The 21,593-nt window shown below is 39.5% G+C and overlaps 1 protein-coding gene across 3 annotated transcripts in view; it reads right to left on the reverse strand.

The window, feature by feature from the left end:
- Positions 1–203: 203 nt before the first annotated feature.
- OGDHL (oxoglutarate dehydrogenase L) overlaps positions 204–21,593 on the reverse strand; it is a 55,013-nt gene continuing 33,623 nt past the window's right edge. For all 3 annotated transcript variants that reach the window (XM_054163377.1, XM_054163376.1, XM_009901715.2), the window contains exons 16-23: positions 19,273–19,400; positions 11,603–11,781; positions 7,921–7,992; positions 6,460–6,585; positions 5,776–5,848; positions 4,717–4,880; positions 4,013–4,167; positions 204–2,943 (exon numbers count right to left, since the gene is read on the reverse strand). In XM_054163377.1, coding sequence (XP_054019352.1) covers positions 2,820–2,943; positions 4,013–4,167; positions 4,717–4,880; positions 5,776–5,848; positions 6,460–6,585; positions 7,921–7,992; positions 11,603–11,781; positions 19,273–19,400 — 1,021 coding nt within the window. In that variant the 3' untranslated portion in view covers positions 204–2,819. The remainder of the gene's footprint in view (positions 2,944–4,012; positions 4,168–4,716; positions 4,881–5,775; positions 5,849–6,459; positions 6,586–7,920; positions 7,993–11,602; positions 11,782–19,272; positions 19,401–21,593) is intronic.

The raw sequence follows: 21,593 nt of genomic DNA on the forward strand, positions 1-21,593 counted from the left end.
CTAAGCCCTCTCTCAACCTACCACAATGCTTTAGTAATACTAGCTTCCAGACATTTACTATCTGAAAGTGCAGGCAACAGGAGAAGTAGTTCAACAGAAATATATACTGAGACAACATGTTTAATTAATTCCAGTATTTAGACATTAGAGAAGTTAATTCTAGTCTAGCTCCAGTGTTTTAAAAAATTCTGCTTAAAATAGAAATGTGATCACTTACTGTTTAAAAAAGCTACAATAACCCAAAATATTCTGATATAACCTCAATGCTAGCACTACTTTTAGCTCAACAGTTTTGAATACTCTTTCTAATCCAAATGCTGTCTCCCCCCTTCAAATGCTATTACATTTAAATAAGCCAATACTGAGGAAACAAAGAGAAAACAGAAAAATAAGCTGCCCCAGCACTCTTATGAATAGGATGCTAATACCAGCTCTCAAAGGGAAAACTGTCAAAAAACCCAACCATAACAGAGAATTTTGTTATTTTTTTTATTATTATTTTACATTCTTTAATGGAATTTTTATGCACCTATTAAGCCACAATCTATGATACACAATGAAAACAGAAACCTGTCATTTATCACTTAACTTTCTATGTTAATTTTGTTTTCTACTTCTGCATATACTGTGGCATAAATGCATTTATTTCATGCAGCACTGACCTGCCTTATGCAAACTGAGAATACAGTAATTGGTGTCAGCAATGCTTAGCTGCACTCAATTCTTGCCACAGAAACAAGCATTAAAATACTTTGGGTGATGGTTATTGCCTATCAGCTTAATATTCTGAGCTATAGAAATGGACAGGAAACAATACTTGCTGCTGTCAACTGCAGTACTTTCCAAGTTCATTAGGTTTCAAAACACTGAATTAGCTTCAATGTTTCAATTAGAGAAAAAGCCCAAGGCAACCAGCCTGATTTGAAAGGATGCTACTGAGTTTCATGAACATGAGACTAAGTTTGGTTCTGGATCCCATCTCAAGTATCTTGACCGTGTTTTATCCTACCACATCTGACAGAAGGATTTTTTTTTAACTATCTTGTTGTCTGCAGGCTTGACTCTCTGAATCAGGCAGAAACTGTCAGGCCTTGTGATGTCACAGCTCATATAGAAGCTGCAGTGTAAAATGGACCCTCCAGGCACTGCAGGGACAGAGACCTCCTGCTGCTTGCTACTGCTTCCTGCTCCAACACAGGCATAGCCATTCCTCTACTACACCACTTGCTCTTTTAATTAGCAGTTCCCTCTGCCAGCCAGCAGAAAGAAGTCTCCTATTACTACACAGTCTAGTGTTGCAGAAATTTGCTGTCACAAGGTTCACCCAGATGCAAGTGCTCCTGGGGCAGAGGGAACTAGACTTCTGTCAACATTGGTTCTAAGAGTGGAGAGGAAAACAATGCCTACCTGCCTTCCAGCACCATGGAGGAAGCACAGGTGGTGGCACTCTGAGACCACCCTGCTGTGCAGTGCCTCCCAGGGCACATAGGACTGTCTCTTGGGAAGAGAAACCACCCCCGCTGTCCTCTCCTCTCCAGCACCTGCTGTACATCAGTTGTTTCACACAGAGCCACCTCTCAAGGCAGTTCATTTTTATGTCCATATTTAAAGTGCATGGCAACTGATATCCTAACTGACAAGTAAACACAAGGGAGTACAAAAATCTATTAGTACTTGTAGAAAACCACAGCACGTGCCTTTGGTCAGTCAGCAACTGTTGCTTATTCCTCTTAACATTAAAAAAAAGTGACTAAATTGGGAACTGCTACTTCAGAGGTGAATTAATACCAGCAAGGAGATGAGAAGCAGGGATTAGCATTGGACAAAGTAGAGAACCCACTACGTGTTGCACAAACTCAGATTTCTCGTGCAAAGACAATCTTTTTACAGGTGTTATCAGGTCAAAAAAATCCCCAGAATCCAGCAGTTTGGTGAGGGAAAGAGTTTTCACCCAAATTGAGGATGTTCACAGGACATACCGCAGAGCATCGAAGCAGGCAGCACAGGGAGTGGGAGCAATTGTTGTAGTTACCTTTTACATTTAAAGTAATTTAACGCTGAATTCTCCTGCAGATCATCCACTGCTCTGTCAGCTGTGATCTTGTGTAGACTTCTTTCCTCCTCAACTAGCCCAACAAACTTTTTCTTGGTCCTTTTTATTTTTGCCTTCACCACCCTCCTCCACCTTTCATGGAAGTGGTCCACACCACTTTTGTTATCACCCATAGTTTTGCAGCTTTGTAATCTGACTCCCTATTTCCAGCCTCCTCTTTACATTACCAGGCTTCCTTACCATGTCCTTCCAACAACCACAGCCAGCACATTTCTCTACCAAAGTTATCCATTAGCTTTTTCATTTTTTGTTTCATTACTCCTCTCCAATCTATCTAGAAATGTCAACCATTTTCCTGCTAACAATGCACTTTGTTTCCTTGCTCCCAAATATACTCTCCTATTTTTCAGGGTTAGGCATAACTACCATGCTGTCCGTATTTGCTTTACCTACAGTAATTGGACAGCATCCACAGACTGACACTGAAGCCTCACTGAGCTAGATATTGCATCCTTGGATAGGAGACTGTCCTTGTGCCAAAGAGGTCCCAGTATAAACAGACAAGTGACAAAAAAATGATGGAAGTTGGAGTTATATTTTTTCTTATACATTGGGAAGCAAGGTGCTGATGAATGAAGTCATCTGCTGGATCATTTTATATGGTAAATCAAAAATACATAATTTCCAGTATTTTTTCTACTACTTTCTTCTTTTGGATGCAGTCATTTGAGAGACTACTTGTCAGAAATGAGTCAGTGTCCTGCAGTTAGAATGTCTTTCCTTCAAAAGCCTCCAGGTTGAAAGCTGTATCCAAGAACCTTCTGAGCGACACCAGATGTGTGTTCTTGTTGCCTGTGGCGGCTGCAGCAGCAGGCTCTCGACCAACGTACCTTTGTGACAAAAGGAATTGGGCAGACAAATGAGGTGAGAGGAGAGACTGGTTTGACACTAGCAAGCATGAGAATGCGCTGCTGAATACATTCAGGCCAGCTTGGAAGATTTGGACATTTACTCATCAATCTTTCTTAAATAAAAATCAATCTAAGCTGCACCATCACTTATACCTTCTGGCCAGCTTCCTCCTCTTTTCTACCTCCTATCAATATTAAGCTGTGTTTTCTCCCCCATCCCTCCCAGGGCAGCCAGCTACACCGTCTCATAATTAGATAACTTGCTCTTGGCAATGAAGACTCTCATTCCTCCTACAGCTGCACAGGCAGATCTGAGAGTCAGTCATCTAAAATAAATACACGGGTACCGGGACTGAGCTCTTACAATAACCATTTCCTCCAGAAAATTAGTATTTGGAGTGGAATTCTTAAAAAAGACAGACAATAAGAAAGAAAAATCCAGGAGAGCTAAGTGCTGTGCAATAAATACAGAGCTAACTAACTGATTTTCTTTTAGAATTACAAGGAGTAGCAAGATATACATGGCATATCACCACCAGAGAGTGGTGGTGAATAGTGCCAAACATCCAGCTGGCGGCCAGTCACTAGTGGTGTGCCTCAAGGATCAGTTCTGAGCCCCAGCTCTTTAACATCTTTATTGATGATCTGGATGAGGACATTGAGTCCATCAAGCTGGGGGTGGATGTTGATCTGGAGAGTAGAGGGGCTTTGCAGAGGGACCTCGACAAGCTGGACAGATGGGCAGAATCCAATGGTATGAGATTTAACACATCCAAGTGCAGGGTTCTGCACATTGGCCACATCAACCCCACGCAGTGCTACAGGCTGGGGTCAGAGTTGCTGGAGAGTGGCCAGGCAGAGAGGGACCTGGGGGTAGGCTGAACATGAGCCTGCATGAGTGTGCCCATGAACAACAACCTTGGATCAAAACCAGATTTAAAAAAAAAAACAAAAAACACAAAACTCCACAAAATTCAAACCCAAACAAATGAAAAAATGAACAAAGCAGCTCAGGAGATAAAGCAGTTGTTTAAAACAAATCTCATACCATATAGGTCGAGTATGGTTCACAATTGTGCGGAAGCGAGGTTTGACATAATCATAATAGCCACTGTTTTTGTGTTCCTCCTGACACCAAACTAGATCAGCATCTGGGTACTTCTCAAGTTCTTTTTTCAGCAAATCAAAAGGGAATGGTGAGATCTGGAAAGAGAAGGTAAAGTTTTCCCTTACATGGTGCTACCCCATGGTAGGAAAGCCTTTTACTTATCAGGTATTCCGACCAACCACTGTAACTAATCATTTAGTACCCATTGTAATTCCTCTTTGTTCTTTTCAAGTGGTTTGCCACAGAAGGAGGTCACAGTCCAAATCTCTACATTCCTAGTTTCTCTAGTGAAGTAGCTGTGACAAGTACTTAATTAGTGAATGACAAATTAGCCGTTAAGTGTAATAGTCACAACATTTAAACCTAGCAGACCAAATACACAAATATAAGGTGCCATCACACTGTAACCTTTACTTTGTTCTATTGTCCTGGAAAAGTCATCAAGCTTTCTGGACCTCATTATCCAGTACACATTGATAGGCTCTTTCTCCACAAGGCCATGAAGGGTTAGATAATGTCTAATAATACGACACAAAGTCCCTATAAAAAAGCTGGTTTGCTCCTTTTTTTCTATTTAAAAGCATAGAAACTCCTTGGTGAAAGTCTCCTCAGAGACTCTGTCTCCTGAGTATCAGGGAGTTTACCTGTTCAAGTCTGGTTATAGCTACTTGTTTCTCCAGGTCTTGATTCTTTCTTTCCTTCACAAGATCATAGTATACTTTTCCTGTGCAGAAAATCACTCGCTTGACCTCATGTGGTGCATGAGCTGCCAGCCCATTCTCTGGAATCACGCGTTGGAAAGTGGTACCTAGTTAGAGCACAAATGAGAACAGCGCTCTTAGGAACTGACATTGTAAAAAAGCAGCCAAACAAATAGCCTTTACTGAGCAAGCAGCAGGTTGCAGTGGTCACAGGGTTCTGCCGCCTCTATACTCCTACTTTTCAGACCAGCAATTCTGCCTAAGTGACTTTAAGCAGTTTAGTTTCAAGACGTTAACAGATTGTCAATAATCCACTTTTCCACACTTAATGGACAAAAACATTATTGGTGGATTCCTTTTTAGCTTTGTGTTGTACATTACATGTTTAATTTTCAATTGAGTAGCTTGCCCTTGCTTCCAGGTTTTCTTCAGGGAATTATCTGAAATACTGTCTCTTCTTTCAACCATGTAACATTAATGTAAGTTTAGAAAATTTTAGAACATTTTTATATAAAGCATAAGATACATTAATAATGCAACTAAATCTGGCCACTGCAGAAATATTTAAGCAAGGACACAAATTAGTACTGTGTATTTGTGTGATTTAAACCTCTATTTAAGAGCTAAAATGGCATTAGAACAGCACTGAGCCATATGTATAAAAAGATACCATCTCAAATGCATATCCTCACTGCTAGGTATCTTTTCCCCAGTCATATCTCCCAGGAGAGCAATTTGCTTGGGATACAAGAAACTGGAAGAGGAACTTCATAGTCTACAAGATCCTTTTCTTTGCTCTCTTGTGTGATTGATTAGAACTATTCCCTCATTGACCAACTGAAAGGTAACAGACAAAAGTTCCATGACAGATCTCACTACAACAGCTCCAAAGACATTACACTGAAGGAAAAGACCAACTCTCTAGAGCACATTCTCTTCTTCACAGTCTGACATGACTCAGTACAGCTAATTATTTGTCCATAGTACTTTAAGGTGACCTACCAGATACCATTTCATCAAAACTGGATTTAGCTTCTGGATGCCTCAGCAGTGACTTGGGTGTCAAAACAATTAGCTGTAAGACACAAATTTTTCAAATACTTAGGAGCTGTTTTATCTACATTATTACATGCAACATTTGTAACTCTGTTCATATAAAATCCATCGGCTGAATATGCTAAAGATCAAATTAATGTGAAGAACAACATTGGTACAATTTTTTTCTCATTTTGAAAGAATAGGAAGTTTCAAAATTATTCAAAAGATTTAGGTAGTCTACTCCCATTAAAGGTTCTCAACAACAATTGCTCGTGCTTCTTTTTGAGAACAGAAATCAAACCACAGGCCATGAACCTGTAAATTATCTAACAGCTGTATCTTAGCTTTCTGAAGTTCCAGTAATTAAACATGCAGTATATAATTATGCAACCTGTTTAGCTAGACAGTGTCTTGACAAGCTCATCTTAAGGTCTGCACAGCCAGAAGAAAATAAAGCTGAAAAATTAAGGTTTAGAATTGTGGCAAGTCACAGCTGAGTTTCATTCCAAGTCAATGACTTCAACCTGTGTTTAGGTAAGGTTTTGACTTTCTTGTTCTTTTCGGTCTCATGTCATATGTAAACAAACATATCTCTCTGTGTGAGGGTTAATATATGGAGAATAATCAAGCCCATTACAGTAAGTTTACCGGTTTTCTGAATGGCAGCAAGATCTGTCTTCTGAGGACATGAAAGTAATTGGCTGGAGTTGAACAATTCACCACAATCCAGTTGCATTCATACAGCTGGGAAACTTCAAACTGCTCACTGAACTCCTGAGAAAGACATTAAAGGCATCAGAAAAATGTCTAAAAGAAAAAAAAAGCTTGAAAGTCATCCTTCTATTTTTATCTTTCAGCATCTCCCTTCCTCAAAAAAACTTAGTTAGCAGCTCCCTGCTGAAATTGTATTATTGGCTAGGGAAGCATCCCCACAAACCATTCTCTTCTGTTCCTACGTCTTCCTAAAAATGTATGCAAATAAATGCAGAAAAAGCTTCCACTAATTTCAGAAAGCTGAGAAGTCCAGGAAAGAAGGGTGTGGAGAACTAGGACTTCAGAGGGTCGAAGTCACAAAACAGAACTCTTTTGAAAGAATCTTGAAACTGGAATTCATTTCTTTAAAATGTATAGTTAACACTCACTCTCTCTCTCTCTCCCCTATTCTCCCCCAAGTTTTTAGCAGGTGTCCTGTCCTATTATTATTTTAAATACACATATTTCGGATGCCACATATTTATGTGGGGTTTTTTTTATACATATATACTTTTTTTTTAGTCAGTATCTCTGTACCCATATATTAGATAAGTATATATATGTATAGGTACAATAATCTCATTGCATATTGTTACAGCATCTAACACAATTTCACGGTTCATGGTTTGAGCTCCTCCCTTCTATGATAAAATGTATAGCTTGCTTATTATGTGCAATTTACAGAACTTAAATGTAGTCAAACAGGTCTTTATTCTGCCAATACAATCACTTTTAGATGACAAGGATGGAACTATTATTTAGATCACACAGTTTTGGAACTATTATTGTTCCAAGGGTAACAAAGTCATCCAAAACCTGAACAATTCATTGTCTTCCTTTTTTAATCTGTGGCCTTTTCAATTAATGTATAGCAGTGCTTTGCAGGAAATCTGCAGTGGGAAATTGGATGCCCAGTATCCTGTACTTTATCTCTAGAAATGAATGGCCAATGTATAAACATCTTAACTAAATAAAATTTAAAAGTTGCTTATTATCATGCTCCTAGCAGTACATTTTAGCTCCAATGCAAGAAATCAGCACTAATCTCACTCGGTCTCCTTTATAATTAACTACAGACACCCACTTGCAGTAGTTACAGCAATATAACCATGCAGAATCACTGGCCCTGAGTAATAGCCATAAAAAGACCATGCTGCCAGAAATTACCTTAGCTTTGCAATGAGGCAGCACATACTGCATACTTCTGTTACTTTTACTGGGATCAAGTTACTGTTACCCCAAGTCTTGAAGCTAAATCTTAAACAATACCTAGCTGACAGCATGTTTCTTGTGAAAAGTATATCTGAGCTGTGAAGTGTGAAAAAAAAGGGTATGGCCCTTGACAAATCTACTTACTGGATAAGCATCAGAATCATCGTTGCTCATCTGCAGAAACCTCTCAGGTCTAGCTGATGAATGCTCTGGACCCTGGTAAAAGGATCATTTAAAAGAGGATTAAAAAGCCAAGTAATTTAAAAGAGTATCAAAAAGCCAATCAGACACCAGTCTAGGCTACTCACTGCATATGCACCCTCCCCCAGCCAAAACCATCAATGGCAGCAGCAGTGAGAAAGGAGGCCACACCACAGGACTGGTCTTTTTTGTCTTCCATAAACTGTTTTCACAAGAGAAGATTAGGTGTCATTTCACTCAGATTTCCAAAGCTTTTACCAACTGGATGCAATTTCTAGCCTCAGTGCAGCTGCAAAATAAAGACTAGTGAAAGGGCAGTAGATCCATGTGGGCATGGATCGTCACTAACACAAGGCAAAACAGAGCAGGAGTAATGTCAGTGTACTGCAGTGACTCGCACTTCTTTGGACCAAACCACACTTGCATGCTGAATAGGAACAAAGATAAAGTTAACTGCTGACTATCTGTGCTGCATTAGCAACAAAAGCAGACTCAGGATCCCTCTCCCACCATTGCTCACTGTTCAGTACAGGACAAAATAGCCTAGGTGAATGCTCTAGCTAAAATGGATCAAATCCCAAGTACACCTGAATTGTTTAATTTCTTCCTGCTCAAAATATTGTTTACATTCTGTCCAAGTACTGAACACGCACCCACTGTCTCACTAGCAGTACCTGAGGTAACTTTTTTTAGTGCACAGTGTTAGATACATTTTACACTAGCAAAACATGAATGCTGATCACAAACACTATCAGGAATAAGGAGTGTAACAGAATCTGTTATCTTGCCTCTCATGTCCTTGTTTCTAAAGGATGAGAGAAAGCTGTGCAGAGGATGAGGATACACTGTGCTTTTTTGTTTATTGCTAATGCTGGCAGCCTTTGCTTGTTCAAGTGAGTTACTGTTGGGAAGGACTACACTATCAGGAATAAGGAGTGTAACAGAATCTGTTATCTTGCCTCTCATGTCCTTGTTTCTAAAGGATGAGAGAAAGCTGTGCAGAGGATGAGGATACACTGTGCTTTTTTGTTTATTGCTAATGCTGGCAGCCTTTGCTTGTTCAAGTGAGTTACTGTTGGGAAGGACTACACTATCAGGAATAAGGAGTGTAACAGAATCTGTTATCTTGCCTCTCATGTCCTTGTTTCTAAAGGATGAAAGAAAGCTGTGCAGAGGATGAGGATACACTGTGCTTTTTTATTTATTGCTAATGCTGGCAGCCTTTGCTTGTTCAAGTGAGAGTTACTGTTGGGAAGGATTTTAATTTTGGAGACAGCTGCAAAGTATTTTAACCTAAAGACAGGAACTGTCACACCCCTTAAATCTCTCCATGGATCCTCAACTAACAACGTTCACAAAGAGCTTTTTTCTTTATATGGCCACTTCTCACCATCACTAGCTCTACTGAAACTTTAACATATGATCTCCAAAATCACCCATTATTTTGACAGCTAGTAATCCACCTTTATTCAACACATCATCGTCCCTGATTCCAAGTGCAGGATTCTGCAGGATTCCAGAGTGCAAAGGGTGGCACAAAGGTTGCATGGGGCTTTGAGCAACCTGGTCTAGTGGAAAGTGTCCCTGCCCATAGCAGGAGAGAATTAAGATGACCTTCAAGATCCCTTCCAACCCAAACCAGTCTATGATTCACTCTAGTCCACAAACTGTGGGAATTCAAAAGAACAAACACTCCACAGGCAAGAAAGGAGTAACACAGTCAAGAACTGTGCCTTGCGTAATTACTCTTATGAAGTCAGTCTCTACTTTTGAGGTGCCACATCATGTGGTCACAAACAGGTAAGGGCTTGAGAACAAGAAGCAAAGCTGCACAAAACTGCAGTGCACAGTGAACAGTCCAGTATCGCAGTGCTGAAGCTGGATACATCTATTTGCTGTACATCAAATCCTACACCAAGTACCACCTGTACATGCCTAAACGAAGCACTTCACAAGCACACTGGAAACAGATGTTACTAGCAAAGAGTTTCAGAAGAAGCAGGCCAGGCTTTCCTAATATACACACATACGCTGCTCCAGCAACTACCTCAGTCCAGAGCCTCAATGTTCACATCCATCTTTGATTTCTCTGCTGACACCTCCAGTCAGATTGCCAGCAACTGCTGCGTGGGATGGGGTACAGTTTATTTCAACTGTGACCACCTATCCAGTGAGACCTATACCAAATCCATTAGCTACTTTCAGATGAGTCCCCAAGGAGCCATTAGGCAGCAGAGTCCTTCAATCACAGCCAGCTTGCCTGTGAATGCATGACCTAGAGGTGAAAGGATCCATATCCCATTAAGAATCCTTCTCCAAATCATTCTGTCCCCAGCACTGTAGTTACAGAAAGAATAACGCTCCTGTGATGGAAAGCTCCTCTGGGATGATAGTGGATTGCCACATGCTGGTAGGATTCTTAAATATTCCAGAAACATCTGACACTAGCAGCAAAATAAGCATGTCTTAGATGATCTGACCAAATCTTAGCCACTAAGAAAATAGAAAGATTAACTGCATTGTAAGTAGCAGAGAACTAGCTCCTTTCAACTGAGTGCTTTTCTGCAGAGGACCACATCTCCTGCTGAGGTCACATTCAGGCTGTTCCTCAGGATTCATCTAAAAAAAATTATCAAAATTCTTGTGAACTGCAGCAGACCCTTTATTCTTTACACACAAATGGGTACAGAAAGCCATTCTAAGTTATGAATGCACCCCAGTATATCAGGACAGCATTATAATGGAATGGAAATAAACCGTTTGTGGTGAAAGGGTCTAGAGCATTTGTACTGATGGAGACTGCCACTGTGGCACATACTATGCTATTTCTTAATAACAAACTAGAAGCAAACATGCATCAATTCATGAATGTTAATCTAGCTGAAAAGGAGAAAATTAACCTAGCTTGACATGATGTTCATTATAACCTTTAAAATTCATTTACAAGATTTGAAGAACAATGCTACTGCTGATAGGAACTTCATATAACATTACATAGAGAGTGATCCCATGCCCTTTCCCTCAAAGCCACTGTCTAGTTCCTTCAACTAGCTATCAGAAGAAAAGAATCAACAGCTAGTGGAAATATTCTCTTTTTCAGAAAGGGGAACATTTCTTGTTATATCAGTCATCCAATACCAATGATTTTTTAACAAGTTTTAAAGTTGTTTCTTGTAATTTTATTGTAAGAGAATTTAGTGCAGATTTTACAGAGACGTACTTCATTCAAAGTAAAACCAAGCACAGAGTGCTAGACACTAGACACTTTCTTACTGTAGACTACAAATCTGGCTTTCTAGGGAAAGAAGGCAGTGTCTCAGGCAAAGACATAAAAAAAGGCGGGGGGGGGGGGGAAGAAACACAATGGAGTAAGTGTGGTACATGCCACTAAGAAGGACACAAAGCTAAGAACTCAAGAATCGCTCAGGGCTTTTTCATTCTCACCAATCAACCTACCTACATTGTTTTCTGTAGCACTGAAGCAGTCCAACATGCTAAGTGGTGCCTTCCTCCCACTTGCTTCCTATCACCATTGGATCCCCAAGACATCTTTGACTTTTACAGCTGCAGAGGAAGGCACAGTAGCGAGCATTTCCCTCCCACACACGGCAGCTAGAGTCCTCACCATTCCTTCCATTCCATGAGGCAGGAGCAGGACGATTCCATTGTGACGAACCCACTTGGCCTGGCCAGAGCTGATGAACTGGTCTATTATACACTGTGCTGTATTGTGGAAGTCGCCAAACTGGGCCTCCCAGCACACCAGGGCATTGGGACTTGCCATAGCAAAGCCAAGTTCAAAACCTGAGAACCAGACAAGTAGGAGAATTAGAAAAGAAGTAGCCTGAGAATTCTGTTAATTTCTCATTTAAAAAAATAATAAAAAGAAATAAAAACAAAATCAAAATGAGAGCATGAACTGGATTTTTGTGGCTGCTGTAAATCATGCAGTTTTCAGCAGCAGCATTTCCATCAAAGATAAGCAAATTACATTCTTCCAATCCTGTCCCCAAACCTTCAAACATTTAAATACCCTGGGCATTTTAAAATTAGTAACAAAACCCCCTCCCTCAGCTCAGACTTTCATGTGACATTTTCCTAAGAGCTCACTGGGGCAGGTACCATATTTGCCATACAAAACAACTTACAGCTCATTATTAGTTCAAGAAGCTGCTTGTTAATTTTATTACTTGCTTAGCCCTGCACAACACTGTCTTTTTTTACCCCCATGTCATATGCAGGTACTGAACAAAATTATTGGTAACATCAGTCTTCAGTGTATAGGCAGGATCACAGCCTTTAGATCTCAAAAAAAAGCTTGAACATAATGGATGCATGGGAAACACATCTGGGACTTAGGTAAATAAATCTTTCTTTGGCAGGGTTAAGGACCCTTTGAGTATTTGCCTCAGTGGCAGGTAGGCCAGAAGTGTTTTTCATGGGGCTGACATCACCGCTTCAGCTAATGAAAACAATCCTGTCCACTACGTGTTAAAGACTTCACGTGTTCTACAGATAAGCACAGAAATTTCCCTGAACTTGTGCTGTTTGAACTGTAAATTCATCAACTCCATACAGATCAGAACGTGAAACATATAGTCAGAACATGAAACCTAGATATGTGCAATGTACTTGTCTCACTTTAATGACCATGCTTAAATTTAAGGTATTTTTCTATACCACATTCCATAGTGAGCACCTAAATGTGTCTAATAATAAAAATATACATATTGGATCCTTGATCATATTTTCCCTTTGAGACTTAGATACAGCTGAGCAAATAGTTGTAGTTGTATTCTACACTTTTTAGTTTGGAATTTTTAAAACCAAAGAAGTTGAAGCTCTCAGTAAAAAACAGTGCAATGAAACACAGCTCTGGAGGTACAGGTTCTGAGGAAAACTTGAATCACACAGAGCAGTACACATGAAGAATAAATATTTGATGGATAAATATGTTTTATGTTGAAGTTTTTAGGTTCTGCACAGACTATAAAGATCTTCTTTCAAATACAGAACTACAACATGGGAAGACTCTCACTGAAGGTTATCCCAGCAGAGCAACTAGTTTTGCTGTTGTAGAATTTTAGTCAAAAAGCTACGAGTTGTAACTCTTTCCTGAGTAACTGTTAAATAACATGAACTACAAAAACATCCTTCCAACACTTGACATCAAGCTTTGACATGAGTCATCTATGTATGAAACTGAACTTGCTTAACTCAATGCTTACAGGTAAATCTGGACTACAGGATTTATTTCTTCTGCTCCAGTCAATGTCAGTATAGAATCTTTCCTGGAAGGTTGGCAGAGGAAAAAGCAACAAGACCTTCAAGGGAAATCATGTATTCACACAGAAAATAGTTTTATAGTATGTCTTCATAGTCTACTCCTTGGAAGTTCCAATCCAGCTTTTTGTTTACCATCTCATGGCAAGAAATCTTTTATCATTTGGCTTCTGGACTGCTGAACTCCTAGCAGTCCTTCAGATGCTCCTAGCACTCCAGCAGATGCTCATGTTCACAGTAAAAGGTAACTACAAAGTTAGGTGCTGTAAGGCGACTGACAATTCAGACAGATGGCCTTTTGTCTGTGAGTCACCGTGACAGTGCATTACCAAAGAGGACAGCTTTTGCTGGCCATTCTTTTGGCCTGCCTTCCTGAGTAGCCTTTCTTTCAAAACATATTCTACATCTCCATCCTCCTTATTTGTGCAATTCTACTGTTTTTAACACAACGCAAACAGCGGAAAAATCTACACAACTCCTTCAATGCATGTTCCCAAAGGTATCTGAAAAATAGATTTCCCTAGATAGGCTTGAATCCCATTCTCATTTTACACAAGCATTAAAAGACCATTTCTACTGATTGGGTGACATGGTTGAGAAAATATGCAATATGTACAAAACTTATTTGAGCATATGCTGCTCTCTGTGAGGATGGGGTAGTCTGCTTTTCAGAAGAGGAACTGAGGTCTTGACCACTTGGATTCATCAATAATCACAGTGCTTTTCAAAGCATACAGAGCTCTGTGCATATTTAAAATTTGGTCAGAGCACACATATAATTCTGTTTCATATACCAAAATCATGTAAAAAAAAGAGTGCAGTATTTAATTTCCTATCATGTTGCTCACTTTGTACTAATCATCTCCACAAGCTGACAATGTCCCAGGTGAAGCTGCATTGCAAGCTGTGATCCTAACACAGACACCTTTTTGCAAGCTTTCTTGACAGCAATAAAAATATCTGCAAAAATACATCCAAATGTAATCTATATATTCTGATTAATATTACAAAATTAATTCTGCTAAAACTGTTATTTCATGGAACATGCATCTGTGGTATATTCACCTTTGGTATACCAAAACCCATTATCCAGAAGGCAAATGACAATGAGAAGGCACAGAATCGCAGAATAACAGAATCACCAAGGTTGGAAGAGACCTCAAAGATCATCAAGTCCAACCTGTCACCACAGACCCCATGACTAAACCATGGCACCAACTGCCACGTCCAATCCCCTCTTGAACACCTCCAGGGATGGTGACTCCACCACCTCCCTGAGCAGTGCATTCCAACAGCAAACGACTCTCTCAGTGAAGAACTTTCTCCCCACCTCAAGCCTAAACTTCCCCTGGCACAGCTTGAGACTGTGTCCTCTTGTTCTGGTGCTGGTTGCTTGAGAGAAAGACCAGCTCCCTCCTGGCTACAATCCCCCTTCAGGTAGCGGTAGACAGCAATAAGGTCCCCCCTGAGCCTCCTCTTCTCCAGGCTAAACAATCCCAGCTCCCTCCCTCAGCCTCTCCCCATAAGGCTTGTGCTCAAGGCCTCTCACCTTCTTAACATTAAACCTGTATCTCCATCAATTACAGTATTTGTTAGAGAGTCTGTCAACAATTACTGCTCCTACCTGCATGTTGAGAAAATCATGTGAAGACCAGGACCAGAACATTAAAAAAAAAAATAAAAAAATTACGGAAGGACATCTAGACAGATGCAAGGTGAACAACCCAGGAGAAGATGAAGTGCTTTCCTGAAATGGATTTGTTTGGGCACCAGATGAGTCAAGGTCAGGGAAGGTGATCTGAGCTAGAGAGACTCCACAGCTCTAGAGAAGAGACATGAACTGTAGAGGAGCCAGTTCCTACCCAGGGCCCTCATGAGGGCTCAACTTCAGAGTAAATGATTAAAAAAACTGCAGCAGAGACCTTGCAAACTTTTATTGTTTGTGCCTGCAGAGACAAGAACTGCACGCTTTTATTGTGTCTGCAGTGACAAAAATTTAACATTTCTTAAAAATGCAGTGCAAAATTCATGAGTTTTAAGAATTAACTCTTGTGCAGCTAGAAACACAGAGAGCAGGTGTAAGCTTGAAAAATTCAGTGCCAAGACAAGGAGGCTGCAAGACAGGTTTCAAGGAATGACAGGTATGAATGGGTGTTGGAGAACCACCAGTCTGCTCCTGAACAGCAGGCAGTTGCTCAGGGCTCAGAGCACATCAGGGCGCAGGGGGCCAGGACCCAGTACAGCAGTTTGGTAAACTTTCAAAACAAAATAGACAGCACTTGACTAAGGTTGCAAAACTAATGTTTTAATTGTGGAAGTTCATTAAGGTCCCTAGATGAAATGTTTGTTTGTATTAGTCCACTTCCTGCTGTGCTCCCTTACTGTTCTTTCCTCACTCTGGCAGAGAAAGAGGTGTTGTCAAGCAAAGTGGCAGCTTACACAGCATATTACACCGTGTTTCTCCTCATAGCACTTTAGCACTTTTCATGGTTGTCCTGAGAACTGTAGTTTCTTCAATAAACATAAGTAAGGCTATAGCTTAATTCAGTATGATTCCAAAGTGACAAGGCATGAACATTAACTAATTGTTATAGAGGGTTTATCAGCACAAGGATTTCATGTCAGAATGATGAAAGTTACAAAGACAGATTGTGCTACGTTTAACAGAAAATCTAAGCACACAATCCTCCAACCCACATAATTTAGAGTGCCAATCCCAAACTGTTCCTTGTAACAGGCTTATATAGGTGAAACAGCAGTTAATAAAAATTAAGTGTTGGGGGGCTTTGCTACTCCTAAAGAATCAGCTCCTTGAATTGCAAATATTCACTTATTCTTCCATGTACTACAAAGGAGACCCAGTGATGTCACCAGCCAAACTGGTACCAATTCTAATAGCTCCCCTTTGACTGAGATACTTAAACTAGAAGAGACACGTTCTCACACTGCTGCTTATCTCTCGCCATGGATACAACACAAGACAGTAAACACGTAGGAAAAAGCTGAGATATAAAAGCTAGCAAGGAAGGGCAAACTTAATTATAAAATCATTTCAGCACAGAAACATGGTACTTTCAGTGAAAGAAATAAAATAAAATATCACTTATCAACTATTTCTACCAATTTAAAGTCCTTTACTGTTCAAAACCATCTTGGATATAAGGGATTTAAAGTTCTCAACAGCTGAAAATATCAATATTAATATTGAAGAATGTGTCATCACATCTGCTGAAGCAAAAGTGCACAGAAATGGTACTCTTTGTTCCAGTGTATGAACAAGCCCATATTTTGCCCTATTGATTATATTTAATGAAAATTATTCAATCAACTTTCCCATTTCTGTTGTTGGAGAAGGTGGAAGAACAATAGTAAGGAGGATTAGATCAAGAACGAGAACTCAGATAATTTCTTATAGAACAGAATTGTGGCAGTAAGAATTACCCTTCATACCATTTCAACACTGGGCTTCTTAGACCTATTGAGGTGAGATTTTTGGAACAAAATTAGGTTTCAATCATATTCAGACATCTGTCACTTTCACATTTGCATAGGTAATTTGAATGTAAAACCCCAATAACCCAGAAACCTGTATGACCCATTTACCCATAAAATTCTCACCAACTCTGTAAACAGGCTCAGGAAAGTCCAGACTAAACTGTGAGAAACAACAGGAAACTGGAAAGAAACAAAATCATCCTCTGAAGTTAAATTCTTGCCTTTTATCTATGTCATTTTTTTTGGTACTTTCTCCCTTGTTCACCCTTATTTAAAGTTTATATTTACCTGTTACTATTACCTTATAGAGACACAAACTTCTGTTCATACCAATTAACACAGAGCTAAGAAAAATACCCCAAAAAATCTTAGCTCTTCAGCCAATGGTCCAACTATACAGTTTTATACTGCTTTAATATTATGAGCAATAGGTACTATGTGGCTTATGTAAAAATGACTCTGATATCATACTATGTCAAATACTTCTGGAATTCTGAAGAAAGCAGCTATCAATTACCATCCCATCTAGTACAATGTTTCATCTTTTTCCTTCACGTTAGCTCTGAAATAGATATGAAACAGTATTTCATTATTTATCCATAGAATCAATAACATTTTTGATAAATTATTAGATATATCTGTTTTGTGCTCCACATTCCTCTTGCCACCCTCATCATAACAGAAGGAGGTTATCCATTCTCTGTGGCTAAAGGTAAAATGTCTGTTCAGTACCACAAATAATTCACTATGATTAATGCTATCACTAACAAGAATTTGTTTTCTTGAAATAAGCACTCAGAACAGCAGTTCAGATAAGAACAGGGTGGATTTTTATATCCATATTACAAAGTGTCCCTGATTTTGACGACAGTTGACTTTTGAGGAAACATTAGGTGCCTGTTCCAGCACTGCAAAGATCAACCACAACAGATACTTTCATGGGAATCCTAAAACTGTATAATGAAGGGATGCTTGCTTAAGAGATTCCAGAAGCTGAAGAGTTTTGCTACCTCTTTCATATATAACTGGTTTACATCTTTATTCCACACTCTCTTGCAGAGCTCTGCTTCTTGTATAGTTAAGTTATTCTCTGACATTCATCTTCTGTCACGTAATTTCCTGTCAAATACTAGAGACCAATGACAGCATATTCTGTGACTTTTCCACCAAAACCTACTTAAGTCTCCAACAGGATCACAGGATGTTAGGGGTTGGAAGGGACCTCTGAAGGTCATCGAGTCCAAACCCCGCTGCCAGAGCAGGACCATAGAATCTAGCACAGGTCACACAGGAACACATCCATATGGGTCTTCAAAGTCTCCAGAGAAGGAGACTCCACAACCTCCCTGGGCAGCCTGTTCCAGTGCTCTCTGACCCTCACAGTGAAGAACTTCCTCCTCATGTTGAGGTGGAACCTCCTGTGCTGTAGTTCATATCCATTACCCCTAGTCCTATCGCAGGGTGCAACAGAGAAGAGCCTGTCCCCTCCCTCCTGACACCCAGCCCTCAGATATTTATAAACATTTACCAAATCCCTCCTCATTCTTCTCTTCTCTAGACTAAACAGCCCCAGGTCTCTCAGTCTCTCTCCCAGCTGTTTATAGTTTTGAAGTATAAGCAGATTCTAAGCAGCCTAAACAAGCAGGTGTACCATTTGAAGACTGCTGGAAGTTTTGCACTGCAAACACACTGAAACCTCCAAATCCACATCTCTGATGCCACAAGGTACACATTCAAAAATTAAAGGAAAAACAAACTAACTAAAAGAAACAAACCCCCAAATTAAACACACAGTCAGCTGAAAATTTCCCCTCTAATATTTAATGTTATAAAAGGTTAAAACTAAGATATATATTAAAACTAAGATCTATCATAGTGCACTGTAGGGAAAAAAACCCAGGAGTTTGGATTAAAGGTTACATGACAGTGATTTCTTAAAAAGTCTTCAAGGTATGAAGACAATACATGACAAATGTTACAATGGACAAAGTACATTTGTTGAATCTCTTGATACAAGTATTTTTCACAGGGGGTGGGAGAAGGCCAGGTTGGATGAGGCCCTAAGCAACCTGGTCTAGTGGAAGGTGTCCCTGCCCATGGCAGGGCAGGTGGAACTAGATGATCTTTGAGGTCCCTTCCAACCCAAACTGTTCTATGAGTCTATCAATTTTTGTTGGATTTTTAGGCTCCTGTTCTATAATTCTTAGCTCTGACCTGATAAAAAAAATATGTTATTAATGTGATAATGTCAAAACACATACAAAAAAGCAGGGTTTGTTTATTATTACATGTCACTAGCAGAAGGAGACGTTTTTTGGTTTGAACAGTTTCGGCAAATTCAAGTAACAATGCAAACATTGGTAGCCAGAAGGCTTAACCACTTTACAGTAAATTCTGGGGGGATGGAAGGGTAGACAGTGGGAAATCCTCTTCATTAGCAGTCATCATTTCCTACATCTTGTTTGAGACTTATTAAAAACACAGGCAGATCTGTTGGATAGTTACCCGAAGACATACCTAAGACACCATATTCAGAAAGGGAGCTGTTGCACACAGTATACGGGGCCTGCTGCTCCCAGAGGTGATTCATGGGAACACAAGTCCTCTTGTCAACTTCCTGATCATGAAGGACATGATGACGATGGCTGCAAATAGTTGTTGAAAGAAATTGATTAGCTAAGAATAACTTCAGGCTTTAACAGTACTATATTCCAAGAGAAAGCACAAAAGCCATGTTCTAGAAAGCATACAAGCAACACAGTTATCTTTGCTTTACACAACAGCCTGGTTTGGTTGAAACCTAGCAATACAATCACATGTTGGAATACAATTGCTGCACTCTAAGGACTTTCACTGACTATCCAGGCTTGTTCTCTAAGCACTCACAGAAAAAGACCTCATTGCTAGTAGAACTGAGTGGGGGAGGGGAAGAGGTAGAGAAGTTGTTGCTATAAAAGATTGATTTAAAATAAAAAGAAAATAGAAACTCAACTTTTTTACTAAAGATATTTCACTCTGCCTCCATAGCAAATTCTATTATTTTTTTCATTAAACAACTGTTGTTTGTTTTTTATGCAAAAATTGTATCTAATCTCAGCACCAAGACTTACAGCAATTGTATCCTCTGCTATTTTCACTCACATGCACCATTTACAGCTCTCTAGAACACCATTAATCAGCATTAGGATGGGGCACTGAGGAACATTACCAAACCAGAGACGACTAAAGTAATTACTGCAATCCATTAAGTCTCTGAGCAGCCTAACTGAGTGAATCACACCAATATGTCTAGCTTTATAACTGCTAACAGAAGGACAGTACTACAGAGGCAACAACTACTGTGCGCTGTATAGCTGCCAACACTGAACTGAAGACTGAATCTTTTTGTACTTCCCTTTGCTATAATAAATGCTAGCAAAAGAGCTCTGAAATTTATTTAGAAGTCAGCCATATAAGGCCAGGAAAACAGAATTTTTGAAGAACAGCACAGGAAAGGAAGTAGCTAGAAAGAGGAATATACACACACCAGACAGTTGATATAAATAATTTTTGTCACTGTCATTTTATTTTCATCATTCAGCCAACGACAGAAGGCCTAGCTAGGCAATAAGCTTCTTGAGAACAAAGTTTTGTGTTACCCTAACAAAAGGTGATGACAAGCATAGACACCCAGAAATTAAAAAGACATACAAGATAGATATTGCTGTTGCACAAATATCAGATTTATTGACATCAAACCAGTATAGAACTAAGTCTCACTCCCCCTTTCCTTCCCTTCTCTAGAGTGTGTCTCCAAGAAGAGGGCCAGTCCTATCTGCAGCTTGATCTAGCTTCTGTCTATTGATGATGTCGAGTGCTGAAACAGGAAGAAAAGCTGTCAAGAGGAATGCTGAAAGTGCTATCTTCTAGATAGAAATTCAGAAGCTCCAAAAGAATGGAAGCACTCCCATTGTGCTGTTTTCAGTATGGCAATGCAGGATCTTCAATTCTTCCCAAATTCTAGCTGATATTCCTTCCTCAATCAGCTCCAGAGATACAAGACATTATGTACTTCAACAGTTTTTGGGTGTTAGGAAGGGTCTTCTCTATACAGAGGGAGGATAAAATGACATATACTTCCTATGTGTTTGCAATGTGGGTCTGCAATAAAAATTTATCAGCATTTGCAAATGGCTTCAGTTGTTAGCGAAGTTGCTCACAGCTATTATGACAAAGAAACAAACACAGTTAAAAAAGAGTAGCTTTACTGAGAACTGCATCATCTCTTAGATACACTTGTACTATGAGTTAACTGTGCTACCTGTTCCTCTGACAAAATGAGCCTCAATCCAGTATAATAAACTGACAGACATATTTCTATAGTGTTCCTTTCTGTTTGACAGAATAACTGAATATTCTCCAACTTCCTGAGCTCTGAGGCATTTTTTAAATCTCATCCTTCACTGTCCAACTGCCTTATCACATTCTTAACAAAAATTCATGATCACACCATAGGTTAGTATTCTGGAGATTCCATCAAACTGAAAATCTAGTGGTAAACCAGAACCAAATTACTACTAATCAAACATCTGAAGTGCCAGCTACAGCCTTTAACTTCAAAATTATTTATTTGAATGCCTTTTTAACCCTTTTCTAGAAGACTCAATAATTAAAAACAGATGGCACAAGAAACCTTATCTAGTCTTTGACAGACTTTGGATAGCTTTTTATCTGAACAAGGTTGTTTTAATTCCCTATAGTGCTGTGAACATAATTATTACTTTCTTAAACATCAGGAAAAAGTGGATGGCAGCTCTGGAAAACCCTCTTCCACTAGAGAGAGAACTGGGCCTAGAAAC

The sequence above is a fragment of the Dryobates pubescens genome, chromosome 8, assembly GCF_014839835.1.
Source record: "Dryobates pubescens isolate bDryPub1 chromosome 8, bDryPub1.pri, whole genome shotgun sequence".
NCBI classification, from domain to species: domain Eukaryota; kingdom Metazoa; phylum Chordata; class Aves; order Piciformes; family Picidae; genus Dryobates; species Dryobates pubescens.